Source organism: Stenella coeruleoalba (assembly GCF_951394435.1).
Source record: "Stenella coeruleoalba genome assembly, chromosome: 17".
Lineage (NCBI taxonomy): Eukaryota > Metazoa > Chordata > Mammalia > Artiodactyla > Delphinidae > Stenella > Stenella coeruleoalba.
This window is the reverse complement of record NC_137163.1, coordinates 57,975,996-57,993,253: the sequence shown is the minus strand read 5'-3', so window position 1 is coordinate 57,993,253 and position 17,258 is coordinate 57,975,996. Positions and strand designations below refer to the sequence as shown.

General features: G+C 39.1%; 1 protein-coding gene across 1 annotated transcript in view; it reads left to right on the top strand.

The window, feature by feature from the left end:
- STMN2 (stathmin 2) overlaps positions 1-17,258 on the top strand; it is a 53,523-nt gene that overhangs the window by 23,981 nt on the left and 12,284 nt on the right. Inside the window, exons 2-3 of the mRNA XM_079901407.1 lie at positions 4,806-4,901; positions 8,643-8,815. Of these exons, the coding sequence (XP_079757533.1) occupies positions 4,806-4,901; positions 8,643-8,815 (269 nt within the window). The remainder of the gene's footprint in view (positions 1-4,805; positions 4,902-8,642; positions 8,816-17,258) is intronic.

The window sequence follows — 17,258 nt, the reverse complement described above, 5'->3', positions numbered from 1 at the left end:
TTCAAATTATATATATTTCCGTACCTCAACCCATGGTCTATTTTCTGCAAGGCCAGCTCATCCTAGATGAGCTGGACTGAGTTTTAGCAACCCTTTTTCTGGAAAGCTTCCCTTGGCTACCCATCCATTAGGATCTCTCACTCTCTTCCATCTACCCTTGACTCCAAATTTAGGTATTCTTTTCTATCAATTCATCTTTCATAAAGTCCCCTGCATCTTCCCTTTCCTTTTCCTCTGCACTACCCTTTCCCCAAACCACACTGCATTACCTGCTGAACTTTATTCAACTGTTTCTTAAGTGTGTCTCCTAGCGATGGACCTTTCCTGCATAAAACGGCCAAATAGGTCTAAGAAGAGCTTTTATCAGGTAATTCCACTTTCAAAACGTTCAATGGCTTCCTGTTGCTAGGATGACTCGTAATAGCCAAACGTTTCGACCGTGAATGGGGATGTTATTAATGTTACTAATGGGCTTAAACCAGAACGATGCAGGCAAGCCAGGACTTACAGTGAACCAACCCATTGCCAACTCTGTGCTTTTCAAACTTTCTCACCTAAATATTCCTAAGAGTGGACTCAAAACTAAACTCTCAAATTCAAATTTGTTTTAAGTTTACACATTTAAAATTCTTGAAATTCTAACATTCTTGTATATATCCATGTTTTAATGTACACATAATGTTTTTAAGTCCCAGCAACCCTTTTACATGAGCAAAATTTCAGAACATCTTACCCAAAATCTTGGAGCCAAATTGACCTCAAAGAAGACTTACTATCAGGACACAACTTCTAAAAACCCTTTGTAGTGTAGTCTATGAAAAAGCTGTCTCCTGAAACACAGAGAAGGCCATTCGCAAAGACCTGGAATTGAATTATGCGCCCTGAAGTTGAGTTGAGTCAACCATCCTTATGTAAACTCACTGTTCCACTCACAAAAGTTTTCCATATGGTCTCTTTGTAAACCCATTTCCATGTCAACAATAACAAATATACCTCCTCTCTTCTTTGCTTTCCTCAACCCTACTCAGTCTTATGACCCTGGTCCATTTGCTCTGGTTGCCATATAAAATACAAGGCACCCAGTTAAATTTGAATTTCGCAAAAGCAAGGAATGGTTTTCAGTATGTCCCGTGCAATATTTGGATTAAAACTGAACTAGGTATCGGTATTTTTATTTGCTAAATCTGGCAACTCTAACTGTAAAGCCATTGCTGACCACCCTCCCTACAGCCCCAGGGCTTTGAGGTTCTTCTGAATTTCTAGTACAAATCATCTACCTCTATTTGACACTTACCCTATTTTGCATGTGTTTCTATTGCTTTTTATATCCATATATTTCATTTCCCTGACTTGAAAGCTCCTTAAGAATGAGGATACATATATTGTATCTCTTTTTAATTTCATAATGCCTCACAGAAACTCTTGACCATAGGTGGTGATCATAAATATTGATACTTGTCAATTGAGAGATTGATTTAAAATCAGGGCTTCCCTGGTGGTGCAGTGGTTGAGTCTGCCTGCCGATGCAGGGGACACGGGTTCATGCCCCGGTCTGGGAAGATCCCACATGCCGCGGAGCGGCTGGGCCCGTGAGCCATGGCCACTGAGCCTGCGCATCCGGAGCCTGTGCTCCACAACGGGAGATCAGTGAGCAAAATAGCCAACAACTATTTGCTAAGCAAGTGCTTTCTGTTCCATTCAGAACTATGCTGTAAATTATTTCATAAATGAGTAAGATGCAACATTTGCCTTCAAAGAGTTTAGTTTAGTAAACAAAACTTACGCATCAGAAACCAGTAGTGAATGATCTGAAACAGTATATAATCAAGTATAACAGTGTATAATCATGATTATGTAGTATAGCCTACTAAGGACAACAGGGGATGAATGTGGGGGTACCCCCGAAGAGGGGTGATCTGAATTGGGATTCAGATCTTGGGAAGGATGGAGATGAGTGGAGACGATTAGGAAGGGTAATGCCGTCTGGGGAAAGTCTTGGGCAACTGCAGCAAGTGGAAAGGAGACCCATCTTCACAGTATGCCTTTGCTGCATGGAAACAATCAGAATTTGCTTGTGCTGTGGTTGCAACTGGTTTTCATTTGCTTTTACAGCTTTAATCTGTTACCTCTCTATAAAATGGAAAATCTTTTTTTATTGTAAGTATAGTTGATTTACAATATTGTGTTAGTTTCAGGTGTACAGAAAAGTGATCCTGTTTTATATATTTTTCGGATTATTTTCCATTATAGGTTATTACAAGATATTGAATATTGTTCCCTGTGCTATACAGTAAATCCTTGTTGCTTATCTATTTTATGCATGGTAGTTTTTAATCTGTTAATCCCATACTCCTAATTTATCCCTGCCCCCTCCCTTTCCCCTTTGGTAACCATAAGTTTGTTTTCTATGTCTGTGAGTCTGTTTCTGTTTTAGATTAGATAGTCTGTTTCTGTTTTAGATTAGATTAGATTTCTGATATAGATTCTTTTGTATTATTCTTTAGATTCCACACATAAGAGACATCGTATAATATTTATCTTTGTCTGACTTACTTCATTTAGTGTGATATTCTCTATGTTCATCCAGGTTGCTGCAAATGGCAGTATTTCTTTTTTATGGCTGAGTAATTTTCCATTATATATATATATATACACCCCCTACATCTTCTTAAACCAGTCACTGGTTGATGGGAACTTGGGTTGTTTCCATGTCTTGGCTATTGTAAATAGTGCTGCTATGAACATTGGGGTGCGTATATCTTTCCAAATTAGAGTTTTCATCTTTTCTGGATATCCAGGTATGGGATTCCTGGATCATACGGTATTTCTATTTCAGTTTTTTTAAGGAAAGTCCATACTGTTTTCCATAGTGGCTGCACCAATTTACATCCCTACCAACAGTATAGAAAGGTTCCCTTTTCTATGAGACAGAATATCTTTTATTTTGCTTTTGGATTGCCTTTCCCTAATAAAGTTGATGTCTTTAACATGTGCTTCTAATATGTGCTTAATTTTGCAAAATATTTTGGGTACCATTTGGTGTCCTCTTACCAGAAAAAGGTACAAGCCTACAAAGGCTTGCTGTTTTGGTTTTAATCAGTTCGTGGAATTAAATGCATTGAACCACAAAATGCTTTTATGTGACAGATATTGTGATTCACGCTGAACATCCATGTGAAGATAGGCTTGGACCTTTATAAGTGACATAATTTTATTAACTAAATAGACACATAGGACAAAGAAATATGGTTTCAGCCTTCTAAAATTCCAAAGGCATCCAGTAAAAATCTCTCAGAATGGGTGTTGGCAGGACTATTCTGGCACAAGGCAAATTGTGTTGCTTATTTTAAGGAAATAAGCTAAATAGGGATGGAGATTCCTTTAGAGAGATGCTCTGGATGTATTAGGTTGAACCATATGCAGTATGACACTATTGGTCTTTGTGTATGGTTCAACGGTGTGCGAGCATGTCTAGCCCTCTTGGCACATTGAATCTCATTCTGAAAGTAGAGCTAGAAGAAAGCCTCTTGGCAATCTTAAGACAGATTGATTTACTACATTTTATCCAGAGATCCCAACTTTGTCACTGGCCATATATGACTTCAGCCTCTGTGGGCCATTTCATTTGCAAAATTGATGGTACAATGGGTGGACAGTTGACTAAATGATCACTTAGAATCTTCCCAACCTAAATTTCTGTAGCTCTAAAACATCCAGATACTGAATCTGTTTCCTACTGGCTAACCAAAGATGCACCTGGCAATAATGCCCAAACAATCTTCTGCAGATTCTCGCCTTGCCAAGGTACTCCTCTTCCATGGGTTACATAATGATCAGAAGATCCTGCCAAGAGGTACATGCCCCCTGTGAGGTTCAATATGTTAGGACATCACCATTTGTTTATACTTTCTCACAAGTCAGTGCACATTGTCTCTATTATTTTTCTTCCATTTTCCTTAATTTATTAATTTTGCTAATTATATAACCAACAAAGGTGAGAGGATCCCACCTCTTTATCCCCATCTGGTCGTCACTTGTCCCGGTGATGACCAACGTGATAAGAGGCCCTCTAAGTCTGCCTAGACAGGAGACCTCTTGAAGGACAAAGGGGAAAATGAAATGGGGGGTGGGGGGAGTGAAGGGGGAGGAAGGTCTGAACTCCAGCAGCTGCTAGGCATCCAAACTGAGTGTGCAGAGAGGAAGAGACATCCTTATCAGATCTCAGGTCCAGGTTTTTGGTGTGTGTGGAAAGAGGGAGATAAAAAAAAAGTGCACTTGGGATGAAGAGAAATAAGCAACATTGGCCCCTGCAAGATATATCAATATTTGCTTAATAACTATCCTGCTGAGTTCTCTGACTCTCCAAATGGGTATGTGGCCATTCAGGGTCAACCAGCAAAGGACACCTCCTGAAGCTGATTTATATACAACAGACCTGCGTGCAAATGTACTGGAATGGACCTTTCTCTTTGCCCATTTTGTCTGTTTCTGCTTCCTCTGTATCTTCCTGTCTCTCCCTCCTACCCTGCTGGATCTCATTTCCTTCTACCTTCCTTTCTTTCTCTAGCTCCCTTTCTCTCACTTCTTATCTAACCTGCAACAATTTGTGTTTTATGTCCTCTGTACTAAGGAATATGCACCCCAGAGTCCGTTTCCATCTTTCATTCATTTATATTTTGTGAAAGAGAGCAGTGTCCCTGGCAACATTCATTCTTCAGGAGGCTACAATTATTACTCAGGTTAAAAGAAACGTTCAGAGGAAATTCAGAAAATGATAGATACTAATCTTGAGCCTTTTGTTTCAGCCTACAAGGAAAAAATGAAGGAGCTGTCCATGCTGTCACTGATCTGCTCTTGCTTCTACCCGGAACCTCGCAACATCAACATCTATACTTACGATGGTAAGATGCCTACAATAGAAATGCCCCTGCTGGCTGGATCAGTTGGCAAAGCTTGGATATATTTGTTTCTGTCTCAAAGTTCCTGATATAATTAAATCAATATTTTGTGGATATTACTATTGACCTGCCGGGTCTAGCTAATGGGTCTTATTGATTGCCGTTTGCTCAAAACAGTATGAGTTTGATGCTAATAACAGCACATTAATGTCTGTTAAGAAACATGGCTGAGTGCTTATTAGCCATTGCATCCAGCATGTCAACAACCACAATATGTCCGAGGCTTTTCTTTGCAAATAACACGATATGCTATGCTGTAATTAGAGATCACAATTTGCAAGAAAATGCTTTGTAGTTAGAAAACTCAGGAGAGAAAATCAACCACCATCACAGTTTTTTAGTGTAGTCTTTACAAAATCCCCGTATTTTGTGTGTGCTGTCAACAACCTAATAAGTTCCAGTAGTAAAACTGACCTATGAAGCCCCAGATAAAGAGGACTTTAAAAGAAAATCCTAAAGAACTGGCATAGCTATGAACCTTATTTTGCAGTAAAACCCTTTTGGTTTGATTTATCCTGATTCATACGACTTAATTTGATTACCTTCCTGGTTCTGCCAGTACCTGCATGACCTCGGGCAAGTAACTTAGATTCTTTGAGCCCGATTTAACTCTAATATCCTCCTCCCAGTGGTGTTGTGGGTTTAAATGGTTTCATGTTTAGCATAGAGCCTGGCCTCTTGTAAGCATTCAAAATGGTAGCTGACATTATCAACAATACCATTTTTACGTAATTCAGTCCATTTAATCAAAATGTTTGGTGCAGTTATATATGTAGTCAATAAAGCTGAGGCATATCTGGCTACCTGTTTGGCTCACAACGATTTTCTTTTCCACATGTATAAGGAAATACATTAAAGGTAAGATGAAAGCGTCTATGGCAGTTAACCCCTTCTATACCTTTAAAATATTCCAGGACTCAAAGACGTTTTTCTTTCAAACTGATTCTGCCACGGCACAAGCATCATAAATACGAATTAACTGTTTCACAAGGAAATGTCTTCCATGCAAAAAGATTTTGGTTTCCAACCAAAACTCTCTTTAGAATGCAGGTCCCACGCCTACTTCGTATAAGTTCATTCAGTCAACAAATACACTGGTCCTATCCTTAATCTGCTAAATGTGGCTGTGACTAGTAATCCAGCTATGTTTCTTCTGAGACTGTATCTCACCATGTGTTGTCACTGAGGCTCCAGTGATGAATGCAGCTCAGGCCTCTTCTTCAAGGCACTCATGGCCTAGTAGAAGAGAATTACAGCATACGAATAACCAGTAAGTGGAACTCAGTGTGATTATTTGCTAAGGCAGCATTTACTGGTAGGACACAGAAGACAGGGATGGTTTCTGCCCTCTTAGGGACTGGAGAGAGGGAAACGAAAATCAAAGGTTATATATAAGCTGAGTCTTAGAAGTCAAATAGACAATTCAACATAGCTCATGAACTGCTTCCTAAAAGAACTGGTAGAGAATTTCAAATTCCCAATGTCTTTAACCTTGTCTTCTCTTTCTATATTAGGTAATAATGTGAAGTGTTTATTGTAGACAAATATTATCACAAGAATTAATTATTATTATTATTTACATTTATAAACACTAAGTGCTATGGCCCGTGCTTTACATTGAGTATCCTTTATATCTTTTTTTTGGAACACCTTTACAATTTAGTTTTTTTAACAGCTGTATTGAGGTAACTTACAAATCACTGCACATATTTAATGTATATAATTTGATTAATTTGGACAAGTATCCTTCATCTTTTAATCTTCACAACAGTCTTATGAGAAAGGTGCCTTTTATCTCCATCTTTCAGATGAGGAAATGAAAGCTTAAAGAAGTGAATTAACCTTCCCAGTATCACACCCTAGTAAGCAGGGCTTACTATTTGGATGCAAATACAGGCAGTTCTGATTTCAGTATCTCTAACTCTATCCATTTAAAATCCCATCGCCTCATCAAATAAGTGATTTTTATTTGCCTCTGTTCTGTTGAAATCCTTTTCCATAAATTTACACACTTTTTATAGAATTGTACTTAAGATATAAGTACAAATTTGGATGCCTTCAGGAAGATTTAAAATATTTTTACCTTTGTGAAAAAAGCCACATCATTTTTAACATACCTACTGAATTGACTTTGTCTATATGATCTGTTAGCATTCACAGATCTAAGTAAGTAAGGTCAGTTCCTGTTCACCTGGGGTCTTACCTGACCACAAACTGAAAGTGCACTAACCAAGCTGCTAAAAGAACGTTAATGGAAGCTAATTTATAATTCTTCTCTGCTCTGCTCTAGTCAGAACTAGCCTGGAGACCTGGCCAGCTTGGTTGCCACAATTTTCAAGGGACATTAATAAATTAGTGAGTCCTGTGAGGTTAGGGAGTGATGCAGTAGTAAAGATCTAGAAACCGTGTCACTTTAGGACACTGAGGATGCTTTAGACTGGGGAAAAAATTTGAAATGGAAAATCATAACTCTTTTCAAATACTATTGTGATGCACAACAGAGACTGGCCTGACTTTGGGTGGGTTTAGAGGACAAAACAAGGACTGGGGGGCCGAAATGAGAGGGGTGTAGTCTGGGGTTCAAAATAAAAAACAGTCATCTAAAAGTTAGAGCTGTCCAATGAGCTTTTAAAAATCAGTATATTTTACTAAGCTGTAAGTTGTGTAATTACACTAATATCCTAGCAGGTGCTAGCTACACTCTATTTTATATTATAAATGATATTATTTTACATTATACATTATTATTTTACATTATAAATTATATTATGCATTTTCAGGTTTCTGCCCATTTAATTACTATGCATATTATGCAGCTATTGAGTTTAAATAGTTTTAAAACGTACAGAGTGTATAAATTAGATAAGCAGAAGTTGCCCCCTCCCTCCCCTACTACAATGCCTCTTCCCCCGGTTCCTGTCTACAGCTGAGGGATGATGAAGAAGGACATTCTAAATAGCAACAAAGTAGAAGCAAAGAGATTACCATGGTACCCTGTCTTATTGTCTTCATTAGACTATAAGCACCTTGAAGACAGGGACCCCCATCACAGTGTCCTCCCCAGAGTGGACATTACACTGCTTGATGACTCAGATCAACAGACACACTGAAGGGCAAACCAGGAACCAGCAGGATGCCTTTGCACATGAGCCTTGACTGCTGCAGGTATTTCCAACCATTCAGGGAGCTACATCGGTTCCAACACAGCTCCTGTGATTTCGAACCACAGGATTAGGTGTGAGAGCTGGAGGACTTTGTTATTTTCCTCATTATGTAATCTGAAAATGTTTCCAGCTTTGCTAATTTCCAAAACAATAAATAAATCTAAATCTGTGCTCCTTGGTTTTCATATGAGGCTCATATTTATTCAAAAGGAAAATAAAGTTAGTTCAAAATCGATTCAGGCTCTTTTTTTCTGGGCACGTCTACCATGATTCAACTCCCTATGGACATTATTGAATTTCCCCACACTGTAAATATTTATCCAGTTAAAATATATCTATAATTATATGAAAGAAAGAGGTCTTATATGTTCAAACGATGTAGAGTAAATGATCCTATGCAGCATTTCACTCATCTTTGCCAGAATAACAAGGCTACTTTTAATTGCCAGAATTCAAAGTGTTTTAGTAAACCCATGCCTGTGTTCTGTGTGCCTAACCTTCTCAAATATTCATCTCTCAGATATGGAAGTGAAGCAAATCAACAAACGTGCCTCCGGCCAGGCTTTTGAGCTGATCTTAAAGCCACCATCTCCTATCTCAGAAGCCCCACGAACTTTAGCTTCTCCCAAGAAGAAAGATCTGTCCCTGGAGGAGATCCAGAAGAAACTGGAGGCTGCAGAGGAAAGAAGAAAGGTAACTTTTTCCATAGGTTTTTAAATTCTGCTCTCTCTTTTCCTTGCCTTCTCTCTCTCCTCTTCTCTCTCCCTTCTCCTCCCCAACCCTTCCACTTTCTCACACACACACACACACACACACACACACACACACACACACTTCCATCAGAAGTTCCAGGAGACAAAGATGCCTGAACCTGCACATGTAGGTCTTCTAGACATAGATCCAGGCTACTTCAAGTAAAAACTGTTGCTTTGAGGCTAGTTAAAACCAAACATCTCAGACACTGAAAGAACTTCAGGGCCCTAGTGCCCTCCCCCCATCTTGGACCCATTTTGATAAAAGCCTCCCTGCCTTAGCCTATCCTTGCTGTCAAGAAAGCACAGCCTTAGGTACTGTAACTCCAGGGGTTGTGGTGGAGAGAGGTGCCCAAGTGGTGAGTCCTCGCTCTCAGACTCTGCGTCCTGCCCCAAAGCATAGTACGTGGTTTTCCTCGGAACTAGAAAGCACCAGATACTCCCTCTGAGATATTTCCTGCCCAGAAACACTGTTCACCCCAGGGTAAGGGCCAGAAGCTTGCCCCTGTCCCCAAGGCCTCCCTCCCTGTCCTTGAAGTTGGTTCATCCAAGATCAGAACCCTCTCGGGAATATATGAGTATCTTCCTCTACCCATTTTTAAGCCTTGATAGCATTTTTTTCTTTTTTCCATTGGTCCTTGTTTGTATTAAAGAGCTTTTTCTTAGAGCTAAATCTTTAATTTTCCACAATCAGCTGAATAAGAAAAGCCAAGGGTATTAAAAATGGAGGGCATGCAGAAATCCCTAAGACTGTATACATAGAGACAGAAGTTATGTCTGAATATGTGCGTATCAGCTGTGTGATTATGGGGGTACATCCCATCGAGACGCTCTTGATTAACCCAAATGAATTACTGCAGGTAATTCATTCCTATGTTGTATTTTCCACTGACTTTATCATGATATATTTTTAGAATCATGTAGTCACTAAGAATATGCTCCATGCAAGGTCTCGTGATTTAAGTGGAAACTCTGCATTTATAATAATTTTTACATTTTATTTAGATGTTTATAAAAAGTTAGCCAATACATTAAACACTTCTATGTTGGATACTTACAAAGAAAAGGAAAATAGTCCTTCTCCTAAAGACTGAATTCTCTAACAGGGAGTGCAGGACAAACCCAAATGTGTGTGTTTGTGTATGTGTTTATAAATACCTACATGCACACACACACACCAACACACTCACACATATGTACATACATAACTATAGCATCCAGTAACAAGGCTCAGAGATTATAAATCCTAGATTAAGTTTTCTGAACCAAAAATACTTTTTGTTTTCATCTTTGTGGTTGGAAAATCTTCTTATATTGTGTAACTTTCTGATCACAATTTCAGTTTTTACTCAGGTGAAGTTCTCTTTGCATCCAGTGAGTATTTCTTTACATATTATTTATTGTATTTGACCAATTACTGTTGTTATAAATTTGGATTTCAAAGGAAGGAAACTAAGCTACTAACCCAAGCAGACATACAGGAAGTTGCTTTAGAAATATTTATCATTTTTTTTGTTGCCATTTATAGCTTTCTTCTCATAGTAAAACTGAATTAACGTATTCAGAGTTACAGTCCTTCGAGACTGTCGCCAACAAATATGAATGACTAACTACAATAGTAGAGAGCATGTTACAGTCAAGGTAATTTAAGTTCTCACCGAAGCATTGGCATCTTATAGCGAACAGTTGTAAGCAGAGGTCATAGGTTGACATATGGAGATGCCATGACTTGAATAGAAGTCAGTAACTGACCTGAAATTGAAAATTAAAGATGAAAATTCAACATCATAGTTCAGATGTTGCTGGTATATTTAATTTGAAGGAAATTATTAAAAGAAAAAGAACACAGAGATGATCAAAATTAACTGGATGTTCTCATAGAATTCCCTGAGTTAACTAATTACTGATTCTGGTAAAATTCATGTACTCTGACAACAATAAATTATCAACAATTACACATTTAAACCATTGAATTTAACTAGAAATTGGCCACGTGACTAAAAGACATCTGCAAATGTAATCATCCAGCATTGCGACACCCAGGAAAAATATTCTTTGGAGCCCTTTAAAATCAGTATTCCGTCACATTTCTGCTCTTACTAAAATTTTCAAAAAAATCATTATATAGATTATGTCCAGGTACTAGGGTTTTAATTAGAAGAAAATACAACTAATTAACAGAAAGTGACAGCTTAAGAAATCATTCATTGATTTTTTTCTATTGGGTTGTACTGACTTAATTAGCACTCATTTGAAGAACTGTTAATTCTCTTTAAAGAGAATTCTTTAAATTCTTTAATTCTCTTTAAAGAGCCTTTATTTAGCAAGTGCATATATCTCAGTAACTATCTAAGTGAGGATATGCATATAACCAAAACCCAACTCAACTAAATGAAGCAAAAAGAGGGTATGGGACTAAAATCCTCAGAGTGGTTACAGCTTCAAAAACAGCTTAAGGGCTTCCCAGGTGGCGCAGTGGTTGAGCGTCCGCCTGCCAATGCAGGGGACGCGGGTTCGTGCCCCGGTCCGGGAGGATCCCACATGCCGCGGAGCGGCTGGGCCCGTGAGCCATGGCCGCCGAGCCTGCGCGTCCGGAGCCTGTGCTCCGCAACGGGAGAGGCCGCAACAGTGAGGGGCCCGCGTGCTGCAAAAAAAAAAAAAAAAAAAAAAAAACAGCTTGATCCAGGAGTTCAATATTTCTTTTTACATTTATCATTTATTTCTGCAACTAATTGGTCTCAATACCAAGGATTTTTTGTTTCAGTCAGTCCCAAATTATTTTTCTCACAAATTAGCAACTCCAGCAGAAAGAGAGCTTCTCTTTCCTAATAGTTCTAACAGAAGTCTTAGAATTGAGTCTCAGTGACCTGTGCCAGGTCACATGCTCAACCCAGTAAGATGGTACTAAATAAAGCAGGACAAAGAGAATTGGTAGTTCTGGGGCGAAAAGTGCTATTCATATGGGGTAGTCAGAAAAGGCCTCTTGAATATGAGAACATTTGAAAAGAAGCATGAAGATAGTGAGGGAAAACATTTGAAAAGAAGGCAAGAAGGTAAGGAGTGAGCCATGGGACTCTTCTCTGGGGGACAGAGTTTGAAGTAAAGAGAACAGCAAGTGCAAAGGCCCTGAGGTAGGAGTATGCTAGGACTATTCGAGAGATAACACAGAGGACAGTATGGTGGGAGCAGAAGGAGCAAGGGGAGACTGAGGTAGGAACTGAGGTTAGAGGCTTTTTTTTTTTTTTCTTTTTAGCGGTACGCAGGCCTCTCACTGTTGTGGTCTCTCCCGTTGCGGAGCACAGGCTCCGGACGCGCAGGCTCAGCGGCCATGTCTCACGGGCCCAGCCGCTCCGCGGCATGTGGGATCTTCCCGGACCAGGGCACGAACCTGTGTCCCCTGCATCGGCAGGCAGACTCTCAACCACTGTGCCACCAGGGAAGCCCTAGAGGTAGCATTTTTAAGGACTCTGAATTCAAATGAAAAAGAAGTTCATTGGGAAGATGAAACCATTTCACTCCTTGTGAATCACAGCCTCTGTTCAGAGAAATATCTACTTTAAAAAGCTGGGTGACTAGAAAAATAAATAGTGTTAGATAAATAGAGAAGACATGAAAGTGTGCTAGATGTAGAGAATTGTTCCAGAACTAAGGATACCCAGAGGTGAGAGTGCAGAAAGTGTGTTTTCAGGGCAGTGGGTAGACCAGTAGTTTGGGCTAGTGGCCTTGGGTAGGGAGTAGTGAGGTGAGATTGTGGAGGGCCTTCAATGCTAGGTTAGGTATTCAAACTCTATTTTATCTAAGAAATGAGGAGTCACTAAAGGCTTTCAGAAATACTCAGATGTCCAACCTAGCCGAGTGACCGGCAGCACTTATATTGCCCTGGTTCCATTTCCTTTCCTACAAGCTAAAAGTCTGTAAAGATTCCGCCTACCAAACATAATACATTTAAATAAGTATTAATCAATTCCTTTTGTCATGGTTATAATCAAAGCATCTATAACTGCCAATTAATATTTTTGATTATCATAAAATAAGCATTCTCTCACTAAATTAACATAATTCTAACTCAAAGTAAGGATTAAGATAGACACAGAGGTATTTCACAGAGGTGAAATATGGCTCCTGATAGGGCTTTTAAAACAAAAAGGTTATGAGACCCCTCCCCGTCCATTAGTACCCTTGAAAGACTTGCTTCTGGGACCTGAGTTTAGAGATCATGTCTGGGAAGCAGTGACCTACCTCGGCCGTGCTGCTGGAGCCTGCTGGATCTAGAGCTGGAGGGCTGTCACTGACTCATCTCCGTGTGGGCTCCAATTCACTTTGTGTTCGATGTTTTGGCAGTTTCCCCAATTCCTCACTCCATCTGTTGATACTATTGCAGCACTGACCATCTGATCACTACGTTAAATGCTCCTCCGTTAGGCTCCTTTGAACCAGAATTAATGCTCCATTGATCAGTTGTAGAAGATTATTATAAAAGGAATAAGTCCTTTTTCTGATTTTTTTCTTCCTTCTTTGATTATCTCCGAGAATCAGTATTCACCTCCATGAGACCACATTACCTCATGAGGTCAGATTTGAAGCTCATTATTTGAAATTAAAGTTTCCATACAGCAGCTTACCCATGTGGATGAAATGATATGAACTCTTCGGTTATCCATCCATCTATCCATCTATCCATTTATTCATTCAACAAACATTTATTTAGTGAGAGGCAGCAGAGCTAAGCCAACCATACATTCCAGCTGGCCCAGGACAACCCCAGCTTATTCCTACTGTTTGGTTATCATTATTATCTCAATCTCGTAAGTATCCCAGTTTGGACAATAAATTATTGATATGGCAAGAGAAGCACAGTGTTTAAGAACATCTTTAAAAGCATAGTGGTTAAGAACACATGGTTAAGAGAATGTCTGTGATCAAAGTCTGGTTTCGCCACTTAATAGCTGTGTGACCTTGGGCAAGTCCCTAATCTCACTATGTCTTATTTTATCCATCTGTAAAATGAGACTAACAATAGGACCTACATCCTGGAGTTATGGTGAGAATTAAAAGAGTTATTCCATATCACAAGCGCTGTGAAAGTGTCAGCTATTATCGTGTAAAAACACATCCAATTCCAACCTCACAGAGATGATGATCTAGCAAACTCATGATTTCATAAAGAAAGCTTCTCATTAACACAGATGCTGAAATGTTACTGTATAATACATTTCATAAATATTTTTAAACATTTTAAAATATTAGTTATCAAATTACAAAGGTGGTTTGATAGGTAACAGATATATAAATAGTTCATTCCAACTAAAAGTGGCTTGAAAAAATTAGTATTCTTAAAAAAAATGATGAAAACTTAAGGAATTGAATGATATTGATAAAATCTCATGCTAAAATCAATTAAATTAAAAAGAAAGTTATTCAAACCACTCCAGTAAATTATAATTGGCATACTGACAATACTGGCACCATCAACTCCAAAGTCATCGAACCTCCGAAAGAAATCTGTGTTGGTTATTTTTAATAACATGGCCTCGAAGTGCACCATTTGTCACCAAACATGATAGACTTACCTTTTCCATTTGTCGGCATCTCACATTGTAGATGGCAACTAAAGTTGAATCCAGTAAAAGAGGGGTGGTTTGTATAGCAATGATTAGGAGCTAAAGTGCTGGATTATTCACAATTCAACATTCAGGAAGTGTTCTGCTCCTTAGAGAATGTGACATATGGTCCACAGACTCTTCCCGTGTGTGAAGAGCACCCCCGTGATTCTTTTCCTAGGAGTTAACCACAGTAAATGCACTACAGACTCTGGCAGAAGGACTCATGCTAAAGGTGTTTAGATTTCACTCATTTTAAATTTCTTATTATACTTCTGACTCTTCAACACATAGTGAATTTTAAACCCTTTTGTTTTACATAATTATACTCAATCATCATATTTAACAAGGCTTTATTTGTGACTTTAGCTGGGTTAATAATGTATTTTCATTGTTAACAGTAAAGCAAATAATTAGAGACACATCATCTAACCTACTACCGTAAAAGCACTTAGGTACTAGGAGATCTAGCGTCTGATAAATGGTTCTAGAAGGCAAGAAATATATCCAAATGATGAAAAGGGACAAGAAATAGAGAGGTATGGGGACCTCCCGGCAGTCTAGTGGTTAAGGCTTCACCTTCCAATGCAGGGTGAGGGTTCGACCCCTGGTCAGGGAGCTAAGATCCCACATGCCTCGCGGCCAAAAAACCAAAACGTAAAACAGAAGCAATATTGTAACAAATTCAATAAAGACTTTAAAAATGGTCCATATCAAAAAAAAATACTTTAAAAGAAAATAGAGGTAGAAACTGTATACTTCAGGACACATAGAAATAAAAACTAGCACTATCTAAAATATAGTCTTAAATCTCCTCTGTGTACACAAAGTAAAATGAGTTTTATTATACCACTTAACTCAAATTTATCTTCCATTTCATTATACAGTAATTAAATGCTTATACTCAGTAATATAAGAAATGGTAATGAACCTCTTTGGAAAATTATATAGTTAAAGTGTTCCTAAATGTACAATAATTCTTCTCACCATCTCATTATTTTTCCCTTCACGTATGTCTCTTGTAATTATTTCAGTGATACTGAGTTCAGTGTGAGGAAATTTATGCCCAGAATAGGTGTTCACCATCCTTGTGGCTCCGCTATTACAATAGCAAGATGGAGATGTTCTTCATCTTCCAGAACATCATGCTGGATGTCTTAGCTCTATAAATACTTTGCCTTGACATTCGCATTATACCTGAATCATGCCCTCATTTTCTATTTCCGCATTTCAGTGACCTTCCACATTAGGTACATGCTATTCAGAAATGGTCCTCCGTGGTCAGATCCTTTTCCCTTAAACAATTTAGTTTTAACAACGTTTAGCAAATCTCACCTCTCCAGCCTCCCTATAAGTCGATCAAGATTCCTTTCTGCTAATCTGCCCAAACAAGGAATAAAGTAAGAATACCTATTCGACCACGTAGCAAAAACTTTACTCCGACCGAAATGAAGGAAAATGCTTCTACTTTTATATATCACATCCTCACACTCATTTTCTGTTTTAAGGCAGTTTTCTGGACAAAATACTTATTTGCTTATTGATAGAAATATCAGAATCCGGACCAGTGAGGCTGTGACTGGGGGGATTAAAGCTGTATTCATAGAATCAATTTCTCCCCAGGAACTAAGTTAGAGCTTATAGGTGGTGATATCTGGAGGCCAGGCTATGTAAGAAGGAAGAAGAATTATGACTCTCTGCAGCAGTGGAGTTCCAGAGACCCTAGGAACTGAGGTCAAAGCCCTCAAGGCTGTTAGCTCCATGGAAGAATTTAAGAGTTGAGTACGTACGAGGAAGAATCAAAACAGGGAGGCAGACGTATTTTCTTGGTGAGGAATTCTTTCCATAATCAACTTCTCATCCTGTATTTTTTTTGCATGGACTTGAGCTTTAAATATTTGAAACATATATAATTATTAGATCCTACTAATGCATGAGTTGAGGCAATGGTGGTTATAACAACCCCTACCAGTGCGTAAGGAAAGGCTCCATGGAGTGGCCCTGAAGGGTGGCCTGGCCCAGTTAGGCAGGTCTTCATCACTGAGCAGCGGCCTCACGTGAGAACGTTCTGTACTGCCTTCTGTTTCTGTTTCACCCCATTAATTGTGCTAAAGGAATGCACTTGACACCTAGGCTGGGTAATCTCATTTAGCCCCAGTGGCTGCAAAAGTACTAACTTCATTGAGGCATTTCGAACTGAGCCAGATGCCACACTCCACAAGTGCAATAGGCCTCCCTCCTTTCGTGATTATGGGCCCCCGAGGGAGTCTGTGTTCACACAGACCAAACGTGTCCCACCAAGGCAAGAGATCTGAAAAGGAATGTATTGCTCTATTACCCTTTCAATGCCAAGGGCTTCCCTTCTCAATCCTATTCCCCTGCTGTCTCCCGACTGGTTTCGGCTCTTTCACAAAAGAAAATTAAGAGCACAAATATAAACATCAAGTTACAACACGATTTCACAAAGTGCCAAAGTTAATTTGAGCATCTGAAAATTAAAAACGACGCAGTTGCTTCTGGACAACTATCCACGGTAACTCTGCGAGAAAGGGCCACAGAAAAATCCAGGTAGATCCTATCCAGGGCAGTGCTGGAAGCACTGATCTGTGGGAGAAAGAGGCGGGGAAAGGAACTTACTAACATACCGAGCAGAAAGTTCACGTATCTACTGGCTTCAGCAGCCTTGGCTGATGGACCATGTCTTACGAGGAATACAATCTAAAAGCACTGCTGTAGAGGATTTTGAAAAATTTTGTTTTGCTTTATTTTGATTGATTTGGTGTT